At 41.5% G+C, this 19227-nt stretch overlaps 1 protein-coding gene across 6 annotated transcripts in view; it reads left to right on the plus strand.

The window, feature by feature from the left end:
• Positions 1 to 1945: 1945 nt before the first annotated feature.
• PAN3 (poly(A) specific ribonuclease subunit PAN3) overlaps positions 1946 to 19227 on the plus strand; it is a 79243-nt gene continuing 61961 nt past the window's right edge. For 3 of the 6 annotated variants that reach the window (XM_058824831.1, XM_058824830.1, XM_058824832.1), the window contains exons 1-2: positions 1948 to 2554; positions 15113 to 15234. In XM_058824831.1, the coding sequence (XP_058680814.1) occupies positions 2128 to 2554; positions 15113 to 15234 (549 nt within the window). In that variant the 5' untranslated portion in view covers positions 1948 to 2127. Of the gene's footprint in view, positions 2555 to 15112; positions 15235 to 16022; positions 16096 to 19227 lie in introns of those variants that run through there. The other 3 variants (XR_009275996.1, XM_058824829.1, XM_058824833.1) reach the window with 3 other exon arrangements.

A 19227-nucleotide genomic window follows, 5' to 3' on the forward strand; every position in this document is an offset into this window, starting at 1 on the left:
AATGTTTTGAACCTGAGCTACAGCATACAGATAGAATAAATGTGGGTCGGGCGTACACAAGCCTGTTTGTGTCCTTGTTCCTAACCTCACCGTGCACATGTAATATTAGACATGTGCAGAGATCAGCAAAAAGAGCTGTGGGAAAAGCAGATTCACAAGGCTGAAAACACAGGTTAGAATACACTTCTGCAATGGGAGTGGCTATGCATCTCAAGTCTTTGCTTGGAAGAATAAACTTCATGTTCAACCAGTTTACCCAGAAAAGGCATTACCCTATGTGTATCACCAAATCTCTTGTAAGATAATTTGATACCATTAAATCCACAACACTAAAGCTCCAGACAAAGGGCCCACAGATCTTGGGAAAACTCTGGGTGAAAGCTGAGATTTTTCTTATCCCTTACTAACATTTTTGTGCCTCCCTTTCAAACCACCTCATGTACATACAACTTTTCTACCCAGTCTGACCTCTGGGGAGGGAAGGGATTTTTCCAAGGGACATCATTCCTGGAATAAGAGGCGATAAATAGACTATTGATAAATAGACTATTGATGGTAAGGCTTAAGCAGAGAATGATATTGGGTTCCTGTCTCCCCCTCACCCCTGGCATTACCTCAATGAAACACTCTGGCTTACTTTTCAAGCTTGGAGGAAGAGAGAAGCTGTGAGCTCTTTGCCATACTGTTGAAAGAAGCTAAAAGCTTTTCTCCATATGAAAGAAAATGGTTAGGGGATTCAGACTTGGGGAGAGGATTCATAATTTAGTTTGCAGCTAAAAGCTCCTATAATGAAGAAAGTTTTTCTAAAAAACAGTTTAAAAAAGTTTGCTCAAGCACTGAATCTAAGGCAAAAACCTTCAGAAAAAATTGGTGGGGAATGACAGAGAGATTATATCCTCACCCTGTCTTCTTGGTATACAGTCTAAAACTGAAGTCTAACATTGTTGTAGTCTTGTCCTTTCTCTAGTTCTCTGTCCAAAACTTTTGATCTTGAGATTTCAGCTTAAGGCACTTTTATTTCTCAAGGCCTTTGAACACTCTATCTGAGGAAGAAAGATTTTGATTTGTTCCAATGAGATAAGCTCACTCATTATTTTAAAATTTCTTTTCACACAAACTGTCAAAGCATCTTCTAGGCAAGCCCTGATTTTCATTTCATTTTTAATAAGAGAGAAGGCTATGATAGACAACAAGTAATCTTAATTCTACAGTAAATGTTTTTCTTACCAAAATAATATCAAGTACACTTTATTTTCTCAACTACATATATACACACTATTTCAGCTATCTCAGCACCACGAACTATGCCAACAACTTGACTGAGTAAAAACTGAAAAAAATTAAAATCTTGAGTAGCATCGCAAGACAGTCAGTTAAAATTCACGCAACGAAGTTCTCCGAGCTCCGGGGTAAAGACGTGAAGCATTTTCTTAAGAACTTCGTCTCGTCACCAGGAGAAGGAGAATCCCTCTGGCCGCGTTCCCATTATGCCAGCAGGCACGGCACGGCCAGCAGGCTGCCGTGTGGTTTTATGGCAGGAAAGAGAAACTTTTGTGGAGGGAAACCGCTTGAGATCCTGCGGGGACGGCCGGTGCCTTGACCTGGACCCCGCGAAGCGGGAGAAGGCTCGAGATCCAGCCCGGCACAGCGCTTGAGAACCGAGCGGCCCCGGGGCAGGGGCCGGGCGTCACCCGCCGCCTGACACCTCCCGCCAGGATGCTTAGCACCCCTCGCCGCCCCGGCCCCGCCGCACACGGCGCTCGGCGGAGCGCCCCGGCATCCGCCCCTCCCGCCCCCGCCCGCCCTCCCGCCCCCGCCCGCGGCACCGGCTCCCCCTCCGCCTCCGCGGCCCGGCCGGCGGCGCTACCCAGCATGCTCCGCGCCGGCGCAGGCGCGGCCGCTCAGGAAGAGGAAAATGGCATAAACAACCCCGAGCGCCGGGACCGCTGAGGAGGAGGAGGCGCCGCCGCCCTGGGCCGCGCGGCCCCTTTAAGAGGCGCGGAGTCGCCCCCTCCTCCTCCTCCTGCCCCTTCCGGAGCCGGACCCGGGGTGACGGCGGTCCCCGCGCCCCTTCCCCCTGCCCGCCCCCTTCCCCATGGTGCCGACCCCGGCGGCGGGGCGGTTGCCATGAACAGCAGCGGCCTGCCCTGCTCGTCGCCGTCGCCGGTGGTGGGGCCGCCGCCGGGGGCGGGGGTCGGCGTGGCGGGTCCGGCGGCCGGCGGGGCGGGGGCCGGCGGCGGCGGCGGGGCCGTGAAGCTGAAGTTCTGCCGCTACTACGCCAAGGACAAGACCTGCTTCTACGGCGAGGAGTGCCAGTTCCTGCATGAGGAGCCGGGCGCCGCCCCCGCCGGCCCGGGGCCCGCCGCACCCCCCCTCGGCGGGCTCCCGCTCGGCATCCCCCCACCCGCCGCCGCCGCTGGGCCGGGCTACTCGGCTCACGGGGCCAGCTCGGGCCCGGCGGCAGCGGTGGTGGGGCCTAAGAAAGCCGAGCTGGGGGCGGGAGGCGGCGGAGGCGGCGGCGGCGGCGGGGGGCTGGATGGCCCGCGGCTGGCGAGTGAGTGCGGCGGGGCGGCCCGGGAGTGCGGTGCGGTGGGCTGGGGGCGCTGCCGGGAGCGGGCGGCGGGCGGCGCGGTGTTCCTCATCCCCGACACGCCGCGGTGCTGCCGGAAACAAATAACAACAGCCATAGTGGTGGCGGGGGACCCCGGGCCGGCTGCGGCTGTCCCGGGTGGGTGGACGGGGCTGGGCTGGCTGCCCAGAGGAGACCCGGCCCGCACCGATGGGAAGAAGCGGGCAGGTGTTTGTGGGAGGGGGTTCCTCCTGTGTGGCTTTAAAGGGGCTCCCGGGCAGCTGTCCGTCCGTTCCTCTAGCGCTAGGCTTGGTGTAGGTTCGCAGGTATTCCCTGCCCGAAGTCAGGCCGGGAGCAGGGAGGCAGCGCTTTCCCGAGCGGTACCCTTGGATGGGATCTTCCGAGCAGCGTGTATTGAGTGTCGGCTCTTGGAAGTTTGAAATGCTCCAGTTAAAATTGCGAAAAAAAATTTTTACAAATTACGATTCACTTCATCATGAGAAGAGTTGCGTTACGTTGAGGGTGGCAGAGCATTGGAACAGGCTGCCCAGGAAGATTATGGAGTCTCCCTGTCTGGGAACATTCAAACCCCACCTGGACGGATTTCTGTGTAACCTGCTGTAGGTGATCCTGCCTTGGCAGGGGGATTGACCTAGATGATCCCCAGATCCCTTCCAACCTCAATGTTACTATGATTCTGTGATAGGTGTCTCTGTTATTTACTACTGTGAGCAGAAATTGTCTCAGAATCTTTTTTTGAGGTTTTCCAGCCCTTATGCGCAGCCCCTTTTCAGATGGTAAGAGTTCAGATAGCTTGTGTGTCATGCAGAGCTGCACTGCTGTTGCTGCTCGGTGTTGCATCCCCCTGATGTGCAGGCCGATAGTTAGATGGAGCTTGCAGTGAACTGATTTTAATAACCATTTGTTTTGTAGGTGAAGCAGCATTTGGCAGGCTAGGAAAACATGCTCCTTGAGAAAAGCCGTGCCTCTTTATATGAGTATATCCAGCTTGGCTGCATTATTGATTTTTGACACAAACATGGCATTTATTTACATTAAATGCTTTAGCTACTAAATGGTCACAACCATATTTTTTTCTGAAATTAAGATGCAACCATGCTGAACACTCAGTATGTAGGTTTTTAGTGCTTGATAAATCTTTCAGGGTCTTGCAGCTGTTGTTTTGCCAGGTGTGGTGAGCTTGTGCTGCTGAGTATTATCTCTGTAGTTGGTAGCTTCTCAGTGTCTTGCATTAACACAACACTGTTATGTCTCCCCTTTCATGAGGAGCCTTTAATATACCAGTGCGTAAGGCTTTCTATTAAAAGTGTTCCAGATTTTTGTTAAACTTAAGTTATTCAAGCTGAAGGCTCTCTTGCCTTTTTTTCTTTTTAATTAAGTAGACACATGTTGGAGGGATTCAGCAGCAATAAGTCAATCTTTGTTAATTTTTCATTTGGACAGAATTTGGTGTGAAACACACCTTTTCCCTGTGGGAAAGAAAATGCTTAGGGGATTCAGACTTGGGGAGAGGCTGCATAATTTAGTTTGCAGCTAAAAGCTCCTATGTGAAGGATGCTCTTCTAAGAAACAATTTTAAAAATTGTCTAAGCCCTGAATCCAAGGCAAAAACCGTCAGTATTTGTGTGTGCTTGGGGGTTGATACTGCTGAGCAGTTAAATTATTTGCAACACTTGCTTCCATTGAACATGCTTGCTGCAGTTGTACCCAGCTGAGAAGTGGGGGCACCAAGAAGGGAGAAACTCACTACAATGCTGTCAGTGGCTGCCTGCTGGGAAGGCCACATCGCTTGTTGTAGGCGGCAGAAGCTTCCACTGGTGGATCTTAAAGGACACTAGCGAGGAAGAAGAGCCCAGAAACAAAGGACAGGGAAATTAAAGTTGAAAAGCCAGGAAATGGGCCTAATCTCACTTCTAAACTTTGGTTTGGGATGCAAAAAAAAAAAAAAAAAAAAAGGAAAATAATAAAATAATCCTTCAAAATCTGAAGTTGATATATGTAGGTACTGACAGGCTAGTATCTAAATTCCTTACCTTGCTGATGGCCTGTGGTGTTAACAGTGTGATTTAAAGTAGATGGAATGAAAATTTTATTTCTCTGCATGTAGGAAGTAAGACACAAAGTCATATTAAAAAAGTTCTGAAGTTAAGAATATGAAAGTGGGAATTGCCAAAAATCACCTGCCTGTACAGTCACTGACTGTCTAATTCAGAAGTATTTGGTAGTCTTAAGGTGACTGTGGATGCCACCTTTTCTTGCTCCTTTCTCACTGGCCACCAGCCTCATTCAGTGCACAGAGGAGATAATGCTCATTGACTAATTAACTGGGTAGTCCTATTTATTGTTAAAAGTGGGTCAGTGCCTCATTCTAACATGCGTGTTACTCTAATCCTGCTTTGAGTACAGGATTATTAATTTACTTATAGGTTTTTCTGTGGTAATCACAAGGGCTCCCCAAATACCAACTTATTTTCACCACATGGGTGGTAAGAGTGTTGAGTGATGAGGAGATGGTGAGCAGTGAAAAGGCAAGAAATATTCCAGTGTGGAAGTATTCCACTATTAGAGTATGAAGGGGAATGAACAGCTGACATCCTCAGAGCTAACCAGGAGCAGTTTCTCAGGTGATGTGTGGTTAAGCTATTCTGTGCCCATAGATGTTTGTGGCACTAACATATGAGATTTCCAGAAGTGATCAGATAGTCTTGGAAGAAAACTCTCCTTGGGATTATTAAATACAAAAAAATCCCCATCTCTGGATCAGACTCATCTTCCCCTACATATGTATGGCTGAAAGCCTGCTGGGAAATCCTGCTTTATCCTTGTCTCATACTTATGCTTTTGTCCACATAGCTACTGCTGTCCAGTGTCAGAGATGATGAAGTATTTGGCTTAATGTGGCTTTGGCTTGGTGGTGTGGATTTTTGTGTTCCTGAGGGGCAACGCTGACCGTGCCCATGAGCTCCACCCACTCTCAGAAGGCAGCGCTGCTGCTCACTGCCCCCAGACCATTTGACATGGAGCATGTGTTCAAAGCACCATTTCTGTCTCTTCCATCAGAGTTGAGTGCTCAGCCTTCTGCGTGGTTCACCTTCCAAGAGTAAGGTGGCCAGCTGACTGCGTGCAGAATAGGGAATATAGTTGATATTGCCTATCTAAAATTTTATTTAAAAACATTAATCCTTTTTACATAGAACTTCTGTGACAAAATAAGGGGGAAAGGAAAAGAATGCGTTTTCTCCAAATTTGGTAGCTACTTAAATTTGCTCATGGTGCTTTTCTAATAGATGTATGTCCCACATGCCTAAAGGCTATAGAAGAAGCAGAGGTGGATGAATGACTGGTACTTGCTTTTTGGGGGAAAAGATATGTTTAACAGGGCTTAAAAGAGTAGCTTATGGAAGGAGAGCATGGTAGCATGAAGAATTTCTCTTCTTGTATGTGCCCTCTGTTCTCTGTGGCACTTTGCAGCTTCTGTAAGCAGCAGACCAGCAGCCTGCTTTGCTGCATGCTGTGGGCTTGTTCCTAGGCCGCCATCCCTTCTCAGTGCTGCCTGAGGAAAGGTTTAGAGGGAAGTGTTGTGGTATTAAAATGTATCATGCCTATACCTAGGTCAGATAAGTTAAAGTTGCATGAATGACTGTCATTGTATTTGTTAACTTTCAGGTAGTTGAACAGGTGTAATATTCTTTTGCATGTAGATCTCATATTATATATTGATAGGTACAAGCTGAAGTATGGCTTCAGACATGTGCTAATTTCTGCCCCAATTTTGCTGTGAAGTTTGTAATACATAGTACTGGCCCTTTCTTCTGGCTTCTGATTCCTATAAAACACCGGGCTGCTGAGCTGAGGAGTGCCGGGTGTGCTCTGGGCCCAGTGGCTGCCTGTGAGGAGCTGGCCACAGCAGCAGTGCTGCTGCTGTGTGAGTTTCCAGTGCCAGAGCCTAGCCCACCCTCTCACTGTGACATGTTTGCATCTGGTTCTCTGCTAGAAAGCCTTTTGCAAAAGTCCTCCTAGGAAATCTGTAGTTGGAAAACAGGTCCGTGTTTCTGCAAGGTGGTGTTTTTCTATGGCTGCTGAGAACAGCCCATCTGTGAATGGACTTTATTGCCTGCCTGCGAGAAGGTGGAAGGGATATCAAGACTTGGCATGTGTTGGGTTGGCCTAATAAAAGCATTATGTTTGTTTTCACAGCCCTAATAAAAGCATTATTTCTGTTTTCACGGCCAACCATCTGCATGTTGTGTCCAGTCAGGGCAGTAGTGGTCACTGCTGTAGCAATTCCATAAGCAATTGCTCCATGTTTGGTTTAGTGAGCATTACAGCTTAGGTTTTGGGACATCCCTAAATACACTAGGCTTGGAGTGGAAAGACATAGACATTTGTGAATGTTCTGGTTTTTAAAGGGTGCTTGATTCTTTACCAGTACACTTCTTTTTAAACAAGATGAAGCAGCTGACACAGAAAAAATGGAAATATAGCTATTCATCAAAACTCATACCAAAGGTAATCTGTTGGATTACATTTCTTAATGCAGTGAAAGTGGTCAGGTTTATTCTAAATGTGGATTTTTCTTATCTTTGGTAGCATTTCAGTATTTATAAGTTGAAATGTTTAGAAGCAGTTATATGAAACTTTTAAGTACAAGTATAGTTGCAGTATGTCACATACTTTTCACTTTTCCTGGGGTTTGTTTCTTCTCCACTTGTGTGGAGAAAGTACATGTTATAGTAAAGGTGTATGCTTGAGAATTCTTTTGCCAAACGTGTTTATGCTTTCTGTGAGTGATGCTATATTAGTTGGTAACCTCACTTGGAGTTTTTTTCCTTTGGAGGTACTTCCCTCTTTAATTTTCATTATGCCTTTTCTGGGAGTTGGCAGATCATACAATTTTCATCTTGTTTTGCTCTGAATATCTTTAAGAAATGGGAAAAAAATTCTTAGCATTTGGAGACCAATACACTTGAGAATTGAAGAGTAAAACCAATAACGTCTTACAGAAGCATGAGAGGAAATGAAAGTTACTGAGTTCACTTAATCACTTTTTGTCTCATATGTCAGCTCCAGAAATTGGGCAATTAGACATGGGTTTTCTTTTTGCTTTTATGGGTTTCATGTGGAAATAACAGAATCACAGAATATTCTGAGTTGGAAGGGACTCACGAGTCTCTGTTAAGTGAAGGGCTCATAGGAGGAAAATGATTTGGGAGACCTAAGAAAAAGAAAGAGAAGGAAAAAATTCTCAATCTGAAAAGTTATTTGAGATTTTGAGGGCAGTGAAACTTAAAAAAATTGCACTATTAATTTGCTTTCATTTTATCTGCTTATATACCTCATGATTTTTCCTTGTTGCGTAGGAAATAATTCAGAGTTCAGATATTTCACAAGAATTGTGGATATCTGAGGAGTATTGGTAACCACTTGTTTCTGGTAGGACCCATCTTGTGTTGGGTACTGAAGAATACTGTAGCACTATTACTCTTGTCATTGTTTTCTGTCTTCAAAGGCAAACAAGGAAAGGAGTGTGATTGTGGGGGTAGTTATGTTATAGGAGCAAACTCTCTGCTATATCTTAGTTATGGGAAGCTTGTTTTTCAAGACTGAGGACATCCTTGTTTAATTTCTGTTTAGCAGGTATTAGAAACTGATTTTTTTTAGGTGTTGCTGTAGGAGTGGGCCTTCAGGAATGATTTGAATGTCCAGAAAGTAGTGACTCTGAGGACTAGCTCAGAAAGGTTTCCATGTGTAAGGAACCAGCTAGAAGCAAATTTAGACTGTTGTGGGTAAAGTGGGCAAAGGGTAAGTGAGGCTAGGGTGATAGACACAAGCATTTCCATAGAACCTCCAAAGCAGAAAAAATAATCTTGGTTGTGAGGCAGCTGATGAAAAGGGGTCAGTGCAGGGATTTACGTAGTAAGCTGATGTGGCTGATGTTTTCCTGATTTGTTGCTTTTGAGTAAAGATGTTATGCTTTACGCCACCAGAAAAATGGTGTGGTGAATCACTGTGTGTGTATGGACACGAGTTGAAATTGATCACACTCGTGTGTGTGTGTGTGTGTGTAGGCTTCATGAGTAGTCAAAAAACTTCCAATCATGTGGTTGCCTTGTTTGGTTCTCAAAGATATTTTGTGCTTAGAACTTACTTGTATTTAATTTGCTTTTAACGGCCTTTTACTCCTGACCTTTTTAAAATTTGAGAATATAGCTATAGAAACAAAGCAAGTATATATAAAAGTGAGAGCAGAGACCCAGATTATACAAGTTGTTGTCAAATTGGTCATACAATGTGTGATTCCTGTAGTTTATGGATAGTCTCTCAACTTCAGTTGGTCTGCTGCTGAGGCAAATGTCAGGAAGACTTTTCTTTTGTGCATTCTCCTATCTGCTGTGAAAAAATATCCTTATGTTCTCTTCAGGTTATCTGCACATGCTTCATGCAAATTATTTTTATAAAAAGTTGAGTTTTAGTTGGAGGCTTTTAAAACAAAAGCTTAAATGTTTGAAAAAATTGATGCCGTTTATTGAACAGTTCAATGCAATTTTTTAGGAATTGTGAAAGATCGTGGAGAGGGTGAGCTCTGAAAGCTATGGTATTAAGTAATTGTATCACTTTAAATTGCTGTTTCTGATAACAGAATAGTTCTGATTACTCTTTTGAGAAAGTATCAACTTTAATTTGTATTATCACTGTGCTTTTGGATTTGGTCCGTGAGGAGGAGTGCAGCTGCTCTGGACTCTGCAAAAAGACTTTTATAGAGCAGAAGGATGGCACCTATGCTGTTTTTCTGTCTTCTTCAGATGCTTTATCTTTATCAGATGCTTCTATGATATGTGAGGTATATAAAAAAAGACAGCCCAGCCATTTACTATTATGGTAAAGATAGCTGTTTTCCTTTGCTTGCCCATGAATATCTCGTGGTGTAGTGGGAGTGTTTGTAAATAAGGCAGCATTTCCCAAACTGTTTTGCTTCCTGTCTGCCTTTCAGCCAACTTGGTTCACTTGTGCTGTCCTCCCTCTGACTGCACTCTGTCACAGTGTCCTAACCCAGGCTGTGCTTTCATTTTTGCCTCTCGTGCCTGGAAGCATCATTCATTTTCTTTGTCTGGTGCCTCTATTTCAGAGATTGCTAGTCTGTGTTTCAAACATGTTGCATTAAATGAGAGAGGCATAAGAGCAGTGGAGAATCCAGTTTCCCTAACAAGTTCCAAGCTGGAGCACTGCAGAGAAAATAGCACTGAGGTGTGCAAGTGAGGTTAGCACCAGCAGCACAGGGTTTCCTGGTGTACAGAAATGTACATGTCAGTACAGAAAGAAAAATGAGTGTAAGCTCCTCTGACACCTTGATGCTTCTGGGTGACCAAAAGGACACAAATCTTAAATTACTTAGATAAGCTTTGTATAAATGTTTTATTGTTTTTGTCTCAATATTAGGGTAGCTATCTCTGTAAATTCCTGTGGAGATATGGCACTGTAGTTTTTTACTGCTTTATGTCTAGCTGAGATAATACCTTGTCCTTAGGATGCACATGTATGCAGTGAACCTATGATTCAGTTTACCAGCATGTGAAAAGTGCACTGTTGCTGTGCTCAGAGTTTAAATCAATACCATATATGAACTTTTTACTTGGCCTAAAATAATTGTACATTTAGAAAAAAAAAAAAAACTAATAGCAAAATGAATCATTTGAATCCATGTTTTATTACCTTGCCAGAAATCTTTAAAATATTGTTTTGAAAATTGTCAACTAAATCTGTTGTGGCCTTGCTTTACCCATTCACTTTAGTAGTAATATATCACATTATTGGAAAGGATCCTTTCTTGTATTACAAACAGTGTCTAAGATCATCAGTGCTGATACTGGGTTCATAAAAGAAGTAGTCTAGGATAATGCAATATTTGTTTACTAGTTAGTGAAATCACAGAATGAAAGTATCAAAAATCTTTTCAGTTACTATTAGTGTTCTGACAGTGGTAGTGTTAGACAAGGCAAGCATTAAACTGAAATTCACTGGAACTGACTCCTTCAGTTGAAGCACATGTGTTGTGTTCATGGTGGTACTACTCAAGCACTTAAGCTGTGATGAGATACTTTGTTTCTGAAAAATGTCATTGTAATGGGTAAGGCAAAAGTAACTATCTAACTATCTTTCTTTTTTTTTTTTTTTTCTTCTTTGGTGTCTGCATCTGGCAGGAAGCCTACTTTCTGCTAAAATTCTGTGGGAGAGGAATTATATAAGAAGATATTTATTTTTAATTGCAGTTCTCACATTAAGCTGCAGTGTTACTCACCAAGCAAGAAAAGTATTAGATAATGTGTATAAAAAGTAGAAAATTTTGTCTTAATTTCTCAAGACGTTCTCTTTAATTTCTTTCCAGAATTGCCAGGATGTACCTTCTGTCTTGAATATTGATGGAATTCAGAAATTTGTTCTGTTTTCACACAGCTGCTTACATAACGCGTTACCATTTTTTTTCCCCTCTGGATTCTTTGTTGTTTGCTTGCGCATCTGTCTTTACTCAGACCTGCCTGGTCAGCCTTTCTGCTTTTATCAGGAAGGTTTTGCTTCTGTCCAAGAAGAACCTGTATGGATAGTGCTGCTGCACAGCAGAAAGGCTTATTCCTTTAACAAAAAATAGGTAATTCAGGGTTTTCCAAAAATTGCCTAAACTTACTAAAGTTGTAATCAGTGTCTTAAAAGAGAAAAGACAGACATGAGAAGTTCATTGGTATTTTTAATAGCATGGTGTATGGAATGTTTTAAAGTATTTGCTTGCAATTGTTCTATAGGAAAGATTTGGATGGATAAATCAAATGCAGGTACTGATGTGAATTAGTAAATACATAAAAATAAAAACTTTATGAGGACTGGAGTTTTTTTTCCCAGCCTAGGCTTCCACTTTCTTAATACCATACTGCTGTTGTGGTAAAAGTGTGCCCACTTCTGCAGACCTTTTATGGATTACTTATGATAAATAATTTTTCTCAACTTGTGGTCTTCAAGACGCTGGTGAGAATTTGTTTTGCTGAATGTTTGGCAGAAGGAGGAGAAAGTTGTCTGCTTTTCATAGAGAAGGCCAGGTGGCAAATACAGTAAAAATGCTTTGGTTGTTCAGGTATTTGCTGGGCTATCAGCAGTGTAAAAGCTGAATGTCCCTGAACACAGATTATGTATTGAACACTTTTTTTTCACTCTGTAAGTAATGCAATAATTACTTTTTCTTGTCTTTTCTGCAGGCTTAATTTTCTTGCTGATTGCTACAGGGAAGACAGTTTAAGGAAGCTAGTATTGAATTTTCTTTTGAAGGCAATAGCTATACTTGCCACTTTTAGAGCATTCTGTTCTAAACCTGAGCTACTGCCAAGAAAACTGTCCTCAGCTCCATTGGGTGTACTTTTGCTGGTTTTCTTTTGATTGCTCCTGTGGAATATGCTTTCTTGTGCTCTGAGTCCCTCTGCTAGCAGTATGTTTCTAGACAGTTTGGAAGAGGACAATAAAAATCCTGGAGGACAATAAAAAGAGGACAATAAAAAAGTTGCTGTGGTACTAGTGGAACTGAGCGCTGCGAAGGTGGGTCAGCACTGGAGGAGTACAGCAATTTGTTGGAGTGGCACAAGGAGGCTGATTGGTGTGGCCAAACCATAGCACTTCAGTACAGAGATGATAAAAGGAAATGTTCTCGAGTAGCTTCTGCTGTTTGAAGTGCCCTGTTAGATATCACTGTGCCAATAGCCTAAATTGTAGCTTTGAGCAGCTTTAAGTGTCTTGGATAGGCTGGCGTAGCAAATAGCAGCAGTAGAAAGGCTGCAGCAGCAGCCTCAGCCTTGCTCAGCTCTGGGGTTGCTGCTGAATGCCTGCTCGTGCCTGCAGCTTGACCTGCCTGGCACTGAGGGTGTTTCAGCCAGAGCAGGAGCAGAGCACCTGGTGGTGTATGTGTGCCCTGGCAAGGCTACTGTCACAGGTTCAAGTGCTCTGTTTGGATATTGGATGACTGAGCTGTACCACCTGTCTGGAGTTACTGCAGGCCAGCTCTGGTGTTTCTCAGTGTGGGAAAACTTGTCAGTTTTCATTTGCTTCTCCCCAGTTTGAAGGATTTTGTGCATTTAGCTGTATTTGTTGAAGGGAGAAATGAAGGTACCTGGATTCTCATGATGACTCTATGCTCTCTAGCATAGTGAGAAGCAGGAATAATAGCATTTTTCTTAATTCTCTAACAGAGCCTGAAGGATTTGGAAAGCTGATGGTGTCATGTGAGGGAGTGTCTTGCTAGTTTGCTAAAAATTGGATAGACTCTATAATTTCAGGCAAAAGCATAAGATGAAGTAGCAGATATACTGCTGAAATTTTATAGTGTACCTTAAAATGACAGTTGTTCCTGAAAATAAAACAGGAACTGTTTAGGAACCTGGAACAGGTCAGTTTAGGAACAGGAACCTGATCAGTCAAGGTGCAGCATAAAAACTGAAGGAGGTTTTGATAACACTGAAGTATAGGCAGAGAAAGCTATGTTGGAAATGTATTTTTAGAAGAAATAAAAACTACAATTAAAACCTTGGCAAACTGGACTGAAACTGCCTACAATTAGATATGGATTTGCTATATTTTTTGTTTTCTGGTATGAATGAATCCTAGTGTTTTTCGTGATGCCAGAAATCCCTGTATAAGATGCTAACCATGACAGCATGAGTTTGGGACTGACTGTAGCAGGAGGATGAGACTGTAACTGGCATTACTGCAGACATTACTATTTTCCATAGTACAGCAGTTGAACTATAAAATACTTTTCCTAGACTCCTGAATGTGACTTTCCTAAATGAAGGCAAAAGAGGAACAGCCATTTAAAAGACAAATCAAAAAAGTTTGGTCTTTTTAGAGCTGTAGCAAGAGGACTTCTGAAGTTTCTATGTAGCTACCTACTTAAAATTATGAAGGAGGAACTAGAGCATAGCTAGTGGAAGGAGTTTTATTTTCCTGTTCTCTTAGGTAACTTTAAAAAATTTTTGTAAAAAGAAGTAGCAGTTCATTAATACTTAGCATCTTTAAAGTTACTTAGGTGTTTCCTTCAAACCTACAGAATAAACAAATAATGTTCTCAATTTGGCAACAAAAGTTCAATAATCTTTTTCCCTTGCAAAACTGATGTTTATTGCCACTGAGATATTCCATTTATTTGGTCTCTCACATAGAGTTCTCCATTTGAACTGGTGTTGGTGTTACCCCCAGTGGGCTGATTCATGCAGCTTCAGTCTCAGGGGAGTGCAGCTGGACAGTGTTTCCTTCTGTCTGTGCTGTGCGTGCTACTCATCATCCTCTTCCAGCCCTTCCTGTGGTTATGTATGACTGTACTTCTTTTGCTGTTTCCTGTGCCTAGCACATGGAAATGGCTCACCAGGTTATGCAGTCTGTTTTGGAGGGAAGATTGCTGTTCTGTTGAAAATTGAGGGTTTATAGTATGCATTCCTTTAGCTGTGCCACTAAGTTGCATTTTATTTCCTTTGAGGGTTAGGGTCAGGAAGTCGTTTCCGGGTGTCACCACCTGGCTGCGAGTCCTCCCAGAAGTTCAAGTTGGATAGTTTGGTACAGGATGTTCCTCTGAGTTGGATGTGTGCCTTCCTACCATGAAGCTACCCATTACTCATGCCTGTTGGCTCGCAGTGGCCTGGCCACACTGATGAGTGTCTTTATAATTTACTGTGGGTGCTTTCACAGAAGGTTCATTTGAACTGCAGCTTGCATACCATTGTAAATGCCTTTTTTTCCCCTGTCAAAGTAATACCTGCTTGAGAGTTTTGTGTTAATTATGACAGCTTCTTGTTTTCTTTGTAACTTTTTAGTATTGAGTTAATTTATATGTGGTTAAAGTTTTGTATGTCAGACTTTTGTTTCAGTGGGATGAATATCTTCTTGCATCTTTCACATTTTGTTTCAATCTAGAGGTTTTTTTGGGCTACGTTTCAGGAAATTGTTGCCACTTTACAAAGAATGAGATGATGAAAATTGTCTTAAGCTCTTAAGGAAGCATTTAAAGTGTTTGTGCTTTAAAGAGTTTGAGATATTTTTGAGTGTGCATTTTCTATATGTTATCCTTTAAAAGAACCAGCGCATCCAGGTCCAGACTCTACCTAACACATATATTTTCAAGAAGGGCATGCTAGAATATGGGTCTTCATAAAATAAGCTTGCCTTCTAGCTTTTTAAATGGATTTATTTTCTTTTTGATATCATTATTGTCCTTGTTATGCTTGTTTCTAAAGTTCAGACTTCTCATTGCTTTTCTGCATTTGTGCTGTAACTTCATGCTACAAATGCTCTCATTTAGTAACTTCTTTCATTAACTCCCTTTTTCATGCTATGCACTATTTTGTTTTTGGTTGTTTTGCTGAGAAAACAGTAGTACCATATTCTGTTCCCCTCTGGGGAAAAAAAAAAGTCTATACATATAATAGATCCTAGTGAATAAACCCATGGCTAAGGAAACATTTTCTGAGGCATTATTTTTTTCTTTTTTCCTTTTAGTTCCCGGAATGGATGGTGGTGGGTTAGCTGATGCTAATCTGACGGATTCATACTTTAGCACCAGCTTCATTGGCGTTAATGGATTTGGAAGTCCTGCTGAAACCAAGTATCCCATGATGCAGGTAATAGCAGTGATTTGTATAATGTTTCATTGGTTCTGGTGTTACACTAAAACGGGAAAAGTGCTCAAGAGGCAGGACAAATGGAGCCTTCTGGAATGTATATCTTGTATGATATACAGAGTATATATTCACTTTAATTTTGCAAATGGAAATGAAACAGTATTATTGCTTTAAAATTAATTTGGTTTTACTTGCACTTACCTGAGCTGTTGTGTTGAGCTTTGCTGCATGCATTAATTCTGTGTGAGGTTTCTTTTCTGAATGTGACTTTCTAGATTTCCTTTTAGGCTCATAGCTTTTGATAGCCTTTTGCTAAATATATAAAATTCAGGTTTTAAAACTTTTCAAAGACCCAAAGTCATTGAAGGAAGATGTGAACTGTCAAACCTGAAATTACTAGGCAAAACTTTCAGAATTTTTCAACTCGGACTCTGGTGGTGGTATGTTGAATTCATATTTAAATCTTCTGAAATGTTTCCTTGTATTTATAGTGTTCTGTAGAGGTTGGCATAGGAACTCCCATGAGGTGGAATTTATTGTGTAGGTAGTATTGTGGAAAATTTGCAACAAAAGTCTGTCGTATTTAAAACCTAAATGAGTATCTACTGAATTAACACACAAAGTATTACAATAACTCCCTCAAAGTGTTATGCATTTTAAAAGAAGCACAGTCGCTGAAAGAAGATGGTCTGTCCTGTAGTAAACAAAGCAACTTCTGGTAAATGAGAGAGTATGAGTCAAACAGTTCACACTGAGTCCTGACAACAACTCTCTTCTTTTATATCGAGGAAACTCTCCTTGTGAGGTTACTTTGATCTCAGTTGTGGCTGTATAATGGATTGAAAAATAACTCAGCAAAAGGTGGGAATTAATTAGGTGTGTTCCTTTTTTTTCTTTTGGTTGGTTGTTTGTTTTTTTTACTGCATGTTTTCAAGGAGACTGGATTTTTGTATTCGACAGAAATGCAGAAGTATGGAAATGCTTTCTTGACAATTATGCATGATTTAAAAAGAAAAAATTTAACCTCTGATTCCAAAGTGTACTATTGAAGCTGGCAGTTACAAATTTTTTTATAACTGAGGTCCTATAATTTTAACACAAAGTCATTATGTTTTGTATCCTTAAACTGTATTCTACAGAAACACTAGTGTCTTTCTAAACACTAGTTTTTAGGTATAACTGTTTCTTCTAGAAAGACAGACATGCAAGTAAGGTATGCATCTAACATGAATGCTCGTGGGATTTTTAAATACTTTACTAATGCCTGAGATTACAGTCAAGGCATTATTGTTTCTCTTTGGGAAGAAATCAATGTGCCTCTTGCCCATTGGAGGACAAGGAAAATTACTTTGGAAGTAGGATTTTATTAGTGTTGAGAATGTGCTTACAGGCATCAAACTACAGTTTGAAAAGCATTCCTGTATTGATTTTTTTTCCTTTGAATCCTGTAATTTAAGTTCTTGTTTACAAAGGTAATGCTGTCTGTTTTGATTGTGTGTCAGCTTCTAGGTTAAGTACATACTGATAAAGTTCAGCCACGTGGAATGAGATTTTCTGTGTCATTCAGCCCTGTGGGGAACAAGGCAATGGAGAAATTTTAGTGGGTTTGACTTCAAATAATACTAGTCATTTATGATTTGGAATAGAGACTTTGAATCTGGTAGATTGGTTATTGTATCAAGGATCTACCTCTTGCTTGCTTTCTCTGAAAATTTGCACAGATTTTGTCAATTGATTAAACCTTTGCAGAACTGGTTTATATGGATCCACTGGAGACTTCCTAGATGTTAAATAATTTCCCAGAGATGTAATCTGCACTGACAAGTTCTAGCTTGAGTACATTTTTGTAGTTGCAGGTCTGGCATAATCTAGGCCTTGACTGAACTCAGAGCAGGAACACTGATCAGCTTCATTTCCCTCTTTCCTTTCTTCCCCTTCAGACTGAAGCAGCATGGAAGTGGATCTATATTTAATGAAAGAGCTGTATCTGTGTTAATTAGAGCAGAGGGGTGAGTGAGGGAAAAGAAACTTATACTGTGGGCTTAGAGGAGCTGAGCTGAAGATAAGTAAAGAAGAAACCAGGAAAGATTGAGCAAAGGGACTGAAGCAGAAAGGAGATCTTGGTGGGGCACTCACAGAATGGGGACTGGAATGGTAGAAATACAATACACAGAAACTGAAAACAAATTTTCATAATGTAAAGGTGGGACAAAGTAGGGTGGAGAGAACAAATCCGTGTTCCTATTTCTCTCCAGGTTCTCGAATCAGACTGGAGATGCTAAAAGTTTAGTGTTCTGCCATCAATGAAACATCAGATGTCTACTGTAAAATAGTTCATTAACTCCCAGTTTTGCTTTTGCACATGGAAACATCGGTTCCATCTGAGTTACTTTGTCATCTCTGGTGAATCTGTGTAGTTCACAAATAGATGCAGTGAGGCAAGCTCTTCTGCTAGTTTTTTAAAGCTGGGAAATTGCACAAATATGCAAGAAAACAGACTAATAGAAAAACAGTAGTAAGATGCAGCAAGATGTTAGGCAATGGTAAGTTTAGGTTGCTGTTGCAGCCTTGCAGTTATATTTAGAGGTCATAATGTTGTGTAATTTTTTTTCAGTGGGAAAATTATTAGTGGGACTTACTCAGAACACAAGATGTGTGGTACATCCATGTGTATTGAGCATCTGTTTGATACATGATTAAATGTTCATCATATGGTTCTGTGCTGTATTCCTGCATGCTGTTTACATCCTTGTGAAGGCTCTTAGTTGGCAGTGCACTTTTGGGTACCATTACAATTATTCCATCAAACTTCATGCAGTGCTTTCTGTATGAAACAGGGAAGTAGTCTAGATTTTATGGATGCATAGGATAAAAAGGGATGGCAGTTGAACAAACAACACTGCAACAGTGCTGACATACAAAAGACCTGAGTTTTTGAAACTAGTCTTTACAGTTGGAAGGTCAAGAATGCAACTAATGACCACCAGTAAAATACTTGGTTCAAGTTGCTTAACTGATCTCACTCTAGCAAGGATAGTAAAAAAGTCAGTCTGTTGAGGGTATTGCTCATTTCTGTTACCATGAAATAATCTTTCTGCTGTCCTTGTTTTATTCACTACATATCTCTCAATATAATTGTCAGGTATTCAATTGATGAGCTGTCTTGACCATTCCTATCTAATCTCCAGAATGTGTTTGTCATGTGCAGGGCATAAAACAGGTTTGTTGAAAAGTGTATGTGGTTGCATGTGTTTGGGTTATCATAATGCATATATAATGGAACCAGACTGCATCAAGCAAAACTATATCAAAGTTTGGAGTTACCACATTTTTGTGTGCAGTGCCTGAGCTCCAAGACTCAGTGTTAAGTAAGCAGCAGAAGGGAGGAAAGTGGATTATATCATGATGAATTGGGAGTGGATGTGCTGCTTTGACCATAAATAATGTAGATGAATAGTTGTCAACATTTCTGTAGAATGGCTATTTCTGACTTTCAGATTTCATTTCTATCTGTGGAAGAACGTTTTGCAAGATCTTGAACATATCATTGGGCTTAGGTTAGTGATGAAGATGCAGTTAATGGAAATACTCTGCAGGGGGGAAAACAGAGTAAAAGTATGTGGTACAGCTCATAAGAGGCAGGATTTTTGAAGTGACTGCAATTCTTCCATTTTCTTCCTTTCTGAAAAATACCTCCTTGCCTCATCCTTCCACTCCTATTACCTCAAAGGTCTTTGCTGATGGTCAACATTTCATTGCCCCCATCATTTTCTGTTGTTACTTAGTTTCCTATTGACTAGTAGTCTTCTGTCCTCACTGGTTTGTGTTTTTCCATACGACTGTTTTTTTCATGTCTCTTCTTCCCTGAATCTGCATATGCTTTCATATACTATATTAACAGTTTTGTTTTCCATCTTATCAAAGCACTTTTTTTCTGTTTTCCCCTTCTCTCAGTGATACTAACTGACTGCAGAGGAAGCCTGTGCAACACAT

The sequence above is a fragment of the Ammospiza caudacuta genome, chromosome 2, assembly GCF_027887145.1.
Source record: "Ammospiza caudacuta isolate bAmmCau1 chromosome 2, bAmmCau1.pri, whole genome shotgun sequence".
Taxonomy (NCBI): Eukaryota; Metazoa; Chordata; class Aves; order Passeriformes; family Passerellidae; genus Ammospiza; species Ammospiza caudacuta.